The following is a 10077-nucleotide window of genomic DNA, read 5'->3' as shown; positions in this document are numbered from 1 at the left end:
CCATTATTATATGTAACTTTCAGTTTTATACATACATAAACATATTTTGGTTATAAATTAGCTAGAATCTCGCTGGAACCGATAGTTTTTGCCAGAATCTCGTCGGAAACCACCGATTTTAGCTAGATTTGATCGTTGACCGATTAATTAGCCGACTAGTCCCAAATTAATCAGTGAAGTGGAGACTAGCGATTAATCGGTATCTAGTCGGGATTTTTGCAACACCGCCGAACAGATAAACACTCTTAGTTTTTAATAAATAAAAAAAATAAAATTTAAAAAAGAATGAGATAGATAAAATAATGTGACCTAATAGATGATACAGTAATAATATATGTATTGCAGCAGCCCCTAAGCTTCAATAGATGAGCCCATCTTCCTCCCTCTTTCTCTAACCCTTTTCTCTCTCTCCCCCAATTCTTTATCGCTTCTTCTTCTCAACCCCTGCAATTACACTTTCCTATTTCTACCCTAATCTTTACCAGGTATGTCTCTTTACTTCCTCTTCTTCTTCTATCTTTTATTATTATCATTATTATCATCATCTTTAACCCTCAAATCAAAACCCTTAAAACACCCAATTGCCTTGTTTTCTTGACACCCTTTGAGCTCAATTTCACCCTCGATCGGTTCAATTCGTTTAATTTCCATCTTTCCGATTTGGGTTTTTTCTGGGTTGTTGATTTCTAGGGTTTGACTTTTTTTTTGTCGTGTAATTGATTATCTGTAAAAGGGTTTTCAGATTTGATTAGTTTCGATTGATGTGGTTAATTTTAATTTTTGGTCAGATGGTTTGTTCAGCTTGAAATAGATAATAATAATAATAATAATAATAATAATAATAATAATAATAGCAGCAGCTTTAACTGTTGAATCTGACTATTTTGTTTTTATTCCTATGTAATTTGAAATTCAAGACTGAAAATGAGTCACATGTTACAGATTTGTTGTAGGGTTAGTTTTAATATTTCGAGAAAAAGATTTGTGAAAGTTGAATTATACTTATGGAATTGGTTTATAAATCTTGTGTTTTTCTATAAAGGTTTGATTTTTATGGTGTTACAGAGATGGGAATGGTTCCATCGAAGAAATTTGTGTATTTTTCTATAAAGGTTTGATTTTTATGGTGTTACAGAGATGGCAATGGTTTCATCAAAGAAGATGATAGCGATTTGCCAATACGGTGGTGATTTTGAGACCCATGATGACGGGTCTTTGAACTATAGCGGTGGTGAAGCGTATGCTGTTGATCTCGATGAGAATATGCAGTTGAGTGGATTCAAACAAGAGATAGCTGAAACTATTGATTTGACTGTAGACGCGATGATTATCAAATACTTCTTGCCTGGGAACAAAAAGAATCTTATTACTGTGTCTAAAGATAAGGACTTTCAACGAATGGTGAATTATTATAAGGAAGCCGATCAGCTCGAGGTCTTTATTATGAAAGAAGCCCCTCCTGGTAAAACCGCCAAGAAAAAGCAGCCTGCTCGTAGGTAAAAAAGTCACTTGATTATTCGATTATTACATTTTGAAGTTGATAATAAGTAATTACATTTTAAATGAAGTGTGTGTAATTAGACTGGAGGGGAATCCTCAATTAGGCCTGTAAACGAACTGAACGAACACGTACGAAGCATGTTCATGTTCATTTGTTTAACTTTATCAAACACAAACAATTAAACGATGTGGTTTTCTTGTTCGTGTTTGTTCGGTTAAGAAACTGAATGTGTTCTTGTTTCTTTTTGTTTGTTCGTTAACAGTATAAACGAACAGTCATGAACGTAAATGAACTTAAACGATGTGGTTTTCTTGTTCGTGTTTGTTCAGTTAAGAAACTGAATGTGTTCGTGTTTCTTTTTGTTTGTTCGTTAACAGTATAAACTAACAGTCATGAACGTAAATGAACTAACATAAATGAGCTAAAATCAACTAAAAGTAAATGTGAACAAGTCAACAATGTGTTGGGCCTAAAGTTTTTTAAAACTAGACTGAATTGAAATGTGCCTAAAATTTTTAGTGAATATACTAACAAACGATCCTAAATGAGCATAAACGAACAGACGAGGCATGTGTTCATGTTTGTTTATTATCAAGTAAACAAACATAAGCAAACGGTTCACTGAACATTCGGTTCATTTAAAGGCCTATCCTCAATTGATACAGGAAATAAACCAGAAACAAACCCTAAAGAAAACTAACTCAGACCTGCGAGCTATAGACAAACTCTAATTATGCAATGCTAGAAATATAATATCTATACTCAAAAATAATATTGAGATTGTTTGCTATTGCGCAGGCCCCAAAAGACAACACCAACTGTGGAAACACCAGCTGCGGTTGTACAAACTGCACCTACTCTAACTAATGCAATGGCTCTAGCCGAACCGCATGTTGACATCGAGTCAACAAACGAGATCACTCCTGCTGTTCCAATATCATCAAACCCATTCCCGATGGTTGTAGCTGATAATGACGAACGCCTAGCTGCAAAACAATGGGAGAATATTATAACAGGTGTGGGACAAAGATTCCATTCTTTAGCTGAATTTCGTGAGGCGTTAAGGAAGTACTCAATTGCACACGCGTTTAATTTTGTGTACAAGAAAAACGAGAATCAACGCGCAACCGTTAAGTGCAAAGCTGAAGGGTGCCCGTGGCGTATCCATGCTTCAAAGCTCTCCACCACTCAATTAGTTTGTATTAAAACTATGAGGCCCCTTCATAACTGCCAAGAAGTTACGTCTAAAACCCCCTTTCGAGCTAAACGAAGTTGGGTCGGGAACTTAATTAAAGAAAAAGTTAAAGAATCTCCCAAGATTAAGCCTAAAGACATTGCTACCGAGCTTAAACGCGATTATGGAATTGATTTGAATTATTCACAAGCGAGGCGGGCTAAAGAGTACGCAAGAGAGCAACTTTTGGGTTCGTATAAAGATGCATACAGCGAATTACCGTTCCTTTGCGAAAAAATAATGGAAACTAATCCCGGGAGTCTTGCTAGTTTTAATACTAAAGAGGATTCAAGCTTTCACCGTTTGTTTGTCTGTTTTCACGCTTCGGTATCTGGATTTTTACAAGGGTGTCGACCGCTTCTGTTTCTTGACGGTACACCGTTAAACTCGCGGTATCAAGGCATGTTGTTGACTGCAACTGCGGCTGATGGTGATGACGGGGCGTTTCCAGTTGCTTTTGCGGTTGTTGATGAAGAGAATGATGATAACTGGCATTGGTTTCTGACCCAACTTAAACCAATGGTCTCGCCCCCAGGGTCCCCTGGTCAAATCACGTTTGTGGCGGATTTTCAAAAGGGTATACGGGAGTCGTTACGGGAAATATTTGGTGGGGAGTGTTATCATGCGTATTGCCCTGGGTATTTAGCTGAAAAGCTTAATAAAGATTTGAAGGGTCAGTTTTCACACGATGCGAGACGCCTCATGGTTGAAGATCTTTATGCAGCTGCAAACGCGCCAAAACTCGAGGCATTCGAGAAGTGTACTGAAGACATTAAAGCCATGTCGCCCGAAGCTTACAATTGGGTTATTAGGAGTGAGCCCGAACACTGGGCTAATGCTTTCTTTGGCGGGTTGAGGTATGCTTACTATGATTAGTTATTGGTTATTATTAGGATTTAGGGTTTAGTTCACGGGCCCAAGTTAGGTTTATCTAGCTTAGTTGTTATCAGGGTTTAGTTGTGTTTACTATATGAGTATGGGTGTAAATGAGCCAAGCTCACTCATGAGCTACTCGGTGTCGGCCAGCTAGAAGCTTGAATTGAGCCAAGCTTAAACGTTCTCGAGCCTAAAATAAGCCACAAGCCCAAGAGCTTTACTTATCAAGATCGAGCTGGCTCATGAGCCTACAACTTGTATAGATTTTTATTTGCTATGTTAATTATATATTTATATAATAATAGGTATAGTTATAAATTTATGATAAAAATAACTAAATAATATATATTATGCTGTATATTATATAAAGAGTTCTAAATATGTATAAATTAAGTATTTAATAATAATCGAGCTGAGCCCGAGCTTAGAAAACTATTTTTATAAGCTGAGCTCAAGCTTTAGACATAGAGCTCGGGCGAGAACTTGAGTTTGAGCCTTGTGTAGCTCGTGCTCGGCTCAACTCTATACATCCCTACCCACGAGCCCAAGTTAGGTTTATCTAGGCGCGTTTCTGGTTTTCTATATGTTGAGCGTCCCCAACCCGCCTATATTGTTTTAATTAGGGTTTAGTTGTGTTTAGCTCCCAAGCCCAAATCAGGTTATATTTCTATATAATGAGGGTTCTCTCTATTGTAACAACGTTCAGATGTTAATTCCAGTTTCTTTTTTCTTTTACAAGGTATAACCATATGACGTCTAATTTCGGTCAGCTTTTTTACTCATGGGTCTCGGAAGCAAACGAGTTGCCTATAACCCAGATGATTGATGAGTTGAGGGGAAAGATGATGCAATTGATATACACATGGTGAGTTGAGTCGAGTCAGTGGATGACTCGGTTAACACCTTCCATGGAAGAAAAGCTAAAGAACGAAATAATAAAAGCCCGATCGGTTCAAATACTGAGGTCACATGGGAGCAAGTTCGAGGTTAGATACGGTGAAATGATTGATATAGTCGATATTGAGAATTGGGATTGTAGTTGCAAAGGGTGGTTGCTTACGGGCCTGCCTTGTTGTCTCGCTATTGCGGTTTTGGATTCATATGGGAGGAGCCCGTATGACCATTGTTCTAGGTACTTTCATGTTGAGATGTTCCATTTAACCTATGCTGACTCGATCCACCCGATACCGAATGTTGAACGGTTAATGGATAGTGAGATGGAAGACGGTGCCGTTCTTGTGACCCCTCCACCCACTATGCGCACACCTGGTAGGACCAAGATTAGGAAGGTGTCAGCCGGTCGGATCGGACCGTCTGACTTTCTCAAAAGACAACTCCAATGTGGCAAGTGCAAAGGGCTTGGTCACAATAAAAGATCTTGCAAGTTGGTGTTTTCTTTAACTTTTGACTTAATTATTGTTATGAAGATTTGTATATTAAGTTATTAACCATACAAAGAGTTGATTGCATAAATAGTCGTTTTGGTTTGGCAAAAGTTACATCTTTTGGCCTAATTATAAAAAAAAAGTCACATAACTTCTGTTAAATTGATGAAAAATGACTATTTTACCCTTTAGCTTAAACTGTAGAAGATTATAAAACGCTTTAACTAGAAGGGTAAATTAGTCATTTATATAACTTAACAAAAAAAATTTAGCGGAAGTTGGAACCCAAATCTGTTACAAATTGAATGCCACACAATCATGTAACTCTTTAAAGATAAGCGCCAAAGGTGTAACTTTCGCCAAACCACATGGACTTGTGTAATTAACTCTTAAAATTACGATTTAGCGAGTTTTATGCACACATTTTATGCTTATTTGACCCGCTTGAAATGAAGCAGCATAACGTGAATCAACCCATTAATAACTAACTTTTTTTTTCAGGGAGTTCAATGAAGCTGCATAACGTGAATCGATCCATGAGCATGCTGCAATTGTCAAAGATAATAAAAGGGGGGCATGTGTCGAATCTTGATTTAATTTAGGATTCTTGTTTTCTGTCAAATTATTAATGCCTGAATAGTAGTTTCATTTGCAAACAGGCTTTGTTTTTGGTAATTTAGAGATCAGTTTAGTTTGGGATATTGATATGGATGTTGCTGCATAATTATTGACTGATGTTTGTAGGGAGGTTTTTAGCTTTCAACATTTGTATGCACAGTTTTAGTAGTTGCCTTTTTTTGTTTACATTATTTGTTTAGTCTCACTTTTTGTATGCTTATGTTTGGTTGTACATAATGCTTTCTTATATCATTGTGTATTTGTTTTGGTATTATGATATGTATGTTAGGGTGCAATATTTTGATTGTTTTTGCATCGACGTTGGTTCTTACTTTTGATATTGGTTTCTTATAAAGATGGACTTGATGTCGGTTTCCTCGTGCATTAATTGTTCTCAAATCAGTTTTTTGAACATATTGAGTTTGTTGTTTCATTTGATGAATCTCATTTATTGATTGATTTTAGGTAAAAGTTCAGATACATTACCTAACGAAACAAAACCAAAATAAAATGTGTTTTTACAGTACTGTATTGGATATATGGATTTATGCAAATTCAATATTAGTACAATACCATCCCTAGTCTCTATAGGAACAAAATGTACATGTGTATACGGAGACAAAAAGAAGACCCTCATACAATGTCCTAGAGGGCTTAACCCTTAACGAGCTTAACCATAATGCACAATCTAATACATCCTCGTAGTTTGACAAGCTGGGGCGAAACACTATAAATATAGATTACGGCAAGTTGCCGTCGGCAACCCATTGGTGAATAAGTTAATCTCAATGTATTGAGAACTTGATGGAACATGAAAAACGCAAAGCTAGACCACTACCACTTTTATCTGAACAAAATGAATGTTAATCTCAATCTATTTGGAGCAGCGATGCTACATCGCGTTAGTGGACGTGCAGGCAGTGCCAACATTTATCCCACTAAATAGTAGAGGCACTTGACCGAGATATGACTAGGCGCTTAAGTGACCAAGATAACAAGTTACCTCAAGAAAACACAATAACCAAGGGTAGACCGACACGACCTCCTAAACGGACTTTTTAAAAAAATGAGACTGAAAACACCACATAATAATCTCACACCTTCTAAAAACCCTTGGATAGACATCGATAGGGTTTAGAGTTTAGATCTAGATCGAGAGATGGCAAGTGGAATGGTAGAGTGGCACCAGAGGCCTCCGAATCCTAAGAACCTTATCGTCTTCTTCGACGTTACCATCGGCACCATCCCCGCCGGCCGTATTAAGATGGAGCTCTTCGCAGACATCGCTCCCAAAACCGCTGAGAACTTCCGACAGTTCTGTACCGGAGAGTATAGGTAGGTACCTAATTCCACTCTTAGGTTAGGCTTTCAATTCATCTTATTCACTTCTTTTGTGTTAGGGCTTAGATCTCACTCTTTATTTATCACAATATGCTCTATAAAATGGATACCTAAAAGTCTATTATAGCACATGTATTTTACTATGCAATACAATTCTCAACAGAAAAGCTGGACTACCTGTTGGATACAAGGGATGTCAATTCCATAGGATAATCAAGGATTTCATGATACAAGCTGGTGATTTTCTTAAGGTTTGTTTCTTTTCATTCGATGACAACGCCTTTCCCATTAATTTCACACGAGTCTCTCTTTTCGCACTTTTCTTGGCAGGGAGATGGTAGTGGATGTGTATCCATATATGGAAGTAAGTTTGAAGATGAAAATTTCGTTGCTAGGCATACTGGACCCGGTCTTTTGTCAATGGTACGCGTCTTGTAACTTTCACTTGATAATAATATTAACAATCGTGTTTAAGTTATCCACATTTGTATGTTTGAGGCTTACGCAGTTTGCATTTTTATTCTTTGCAGGCCAACAGCGGACCAAATACCAATGGGTGTCAGGTACTTGAATTTTTGTTACTCGTTACTAACAGAATATGTTGTCGTGTTTCTTGTAAAATAATAATATGTTTTGTTTTCCGTTGCAGTTTTTTATCACTTGTGCCAAGTGTGATTGGCTCGACAATAAGCACGTGGTATTTGGGGTACGTTTATATCAAAAGGTTATTTCTTTTAAAGTTGAATATTATGGATTTGTTTTAATCTAATGTGACTGGTATTGTTGCAGAGAGTTCTTGGTGATGGGCTTTTGGTGATGAGGAAGATTGAGAATGTGGCCACTGGACCGAACAACCGCCCTAAACTGCCCTGCATTATTGCTGAATGTGGTGAGATGTGATCATGAGCACGCTTGTGTTTGCATCTATATGATTGATAAGGAGATTTAACGTTATCTATCTGATTGATGTCATCGTGATCCATGATTCGCAAAGCATAAAAAACGTAAACATAGTTATGTAACATTGCTAACGAGCCTTATGGGTGTTGTATCCTCTTGGCTACTTTGTTTCTTGGATTGAGATATTGACTTCTGGTAATTTGTATTATTAAAACATTGTCGGTTTGAACCCAGGGATCGGGACGGGATGCTAACTGCTAATATCCCTTTGATGTTTCTTTTACATTTTTTACTTATGGTTGATGATAAGTTGGTGTTATCCGTCTTTTTTACCATCATGTTCAATACGTTATCTATCACAAATGCGTACAAAACACGTGCATGTTATCCATCCATGAAGTGGTTACCAATCTTCAATAACCTACTTGAGGCACCACGACCTAAGACTATCCACTATCACAACCCAAACCAACCCAACCATTTGTTAAAAAACTAATTTCTCTCTCTTCCACCTATACAACCCAATCCAATATTTTACTCGCTATCACAACCCAAACTAAATCAATATTTTATTAAATAAAAATGCTTCATTTTTTATAATCTTTATATCAAAATGTTTAGTATTTTTTTATAAATAAAACCGTGTTGTTACATTTTTTTAAAAAATGTTAAAAGTTGTAATTTTCATGAAAAAACCAAGTTAGATATAAAAGTTTGGTTGCAAACTTGGGTTGCTGGAACAACCAAAGTTGCAACCGGTTGTGGACAAAAAAGAATTTCCAATTTTTTAATTAAAATGTTTTTTTTGTCATTTTGTGCCGTCTTGCAACCGGTTGTGATAAATGGTCACCATAGTGGGTAGTCTAATACCAAAGGCGCCACTTTTTTTTAATCGTTCACCACAAACATGACAATAGCTTGTTAGACACACACATGGTGACTATTTTTAAAGGTATAGTTGTTACTCAAGATGTATAGTGAAGAAACACTAAGTGACCCCGGGCAGATTATAGGTAATCTGGGGGCTAAGTAATGTTTCCCACGAAGGTTAGGTCCAGCAGAGTAAGTTGTACTTCAGGGAACCTGCAAAACAGACACCGTAAGCTCGTCACTGAGAAGGGGGGGGTTCCTCCTTGTGACCACCCTCCGGCGTGAGAATCAGTCTATATTGCTCTTTGAATATAAAAGTATATGAATACTATTAGAGCAGTTATCAAGTAAGTTATACGAGATAGTAGATGATGAAATGATAATACCATTTGCTGTCTTTTATAGCCGAAGGTGGGTTTCCAAGGGGTTTAGCCGGCCCAACACGCTACCAACTGTAACCTATGCACGTGCCCTACCTGTGAGTGGTGGATAGGTAGCGGCTGACACAGAGCAGGCGTGCCGTGCACTCTTCGTCTTCTACCAACTGCAGGCTAGGCACGTGGTCTGGCAGGAGTTGGTGGGCAGGCGGCGGCTATTGGTCACAGTGCTGTGGCGTGCTGTCTGCCACGCTGCTGTCAGTGAGCTGTCGCATTCTTGGTCAGATCTTTTGTCTTTACCTCGTCAGGTATCACGCAAAAGATCCTCCATCATACGGACTGGCCCATTTTGGCGGGAGTTTTCCCCCTCCCGCCTTTGCTCATTCTTTCAGGTGACACTGAATATTTGTAAGTGTTAAGCCTTATGCGTGTAGCTATGCTGTGCGGGTAGCCTTCCCTGATGGCTTGTATCCGCAACTGCGGGAACAGGCGGGTTACTTTACCATTGGGAGGCTTTTCCCTGCGTATGCAGCCTGCATACTGCGCGTAGGCTTCTCTGAGCATGGTGGGTCCTGCGGGAGTAGATGGTCTTTGCGCAGACATCCCTGTTCAAGGTGAGTCATGCGGGACCAACTGAGCCCTGCTGGGACCTACCTCTTCAAGTCCCCCCAGTCCAATGTTCTTCTCACGAATGTCTAATAAAGTGAGGTGAATTTTTGGACTTAAGCAAAGGGTTTTGAAAAGGGGTTTTTGTAAGGTTTTCCATGGGGGTTCTTCCCGCGGAAGTCCTTGTCACTTGCAGAAATTCCCGAGTTTCCTGCTTGGTCTTTGGGTATGATGCGGGTAGGTCTGTAACCTCCTCGCAAGTCAGGAGCATTGAGTCTTAGTTGTGCGGATTCTCCCTGTGGTTCTGGTAGTTTTTGAACATAGTGATCAATTATGTTTAAACCACCAATTCCATCTTGGAGCCTCAAA

At 38.4% G+C, this 10077-nt stretch overlaps 1 protein-coding gene and 1 pseudogene across 2 annotated transcripts; both read left to right on the top strand.

Annotated features, from left to right (window-relative positions):
• The first annotated feature begins 834 nt into the window (after positions 1–834).
• LOC143567439 (uncharacterized) lies at positions 835–5817 on the top strand (annotated as a pseudogene). Its single transcript, XR_013141416.1, has 5 exons — positions 835–1028; positions 1089–1496; positions 2300–3592; positions 4351–4995; positions 5498–5817. The product of XR_013141416.1 is annotated as an uncharacterized LOC143567439 (transcript).
• A 946-nt stretch (positions 5818–6763) lies between these two features.
• Positions 6764–8069, top strand: LOC143567436 (peptidyl-prolyl cis-trans isomerase CYP22-like). The gene is made up of 6 exons (XM_077053861.1): positions 6764–6949; positions 7119–7206; positions 7286–7378; positions 7486–7518; positions 7605–7661; positions 7745–8069. The coding sequence occupies exons 1-6, from the start codon at positions 6774–6776 to the stop codon at positions 7853–7855; spliced, it is 558 nt and encodes a 185-aa protein (XP_076909976.1). The 5' UTR covers positions 6764–6773; the 3' UTR covers positions 7856–8069.
• The last annotated feature ends 2008 nt before the right edge of the window (positions 8070–10077 follow it).

Source organism: Bidens hawaiensis, unplaced genomic scaffold (assembly GCF_021521415.1).
Source record: "Bidens hawaiensis isolate Kalapana, Puna unplaced genomic scaffold, B.hawaiensis_p1.1 tig00023405_1, whole genome shotgun sequence".
NCBI lineage: Eukaryota > Viridiplantae > Streptophyta > Magnoliopsida > Asterales > Asteraceae > Bidens > Bidens hawaiensis.
This window is presented reverse-complemented; position numbering and strand designations above follow the sequence as displayed.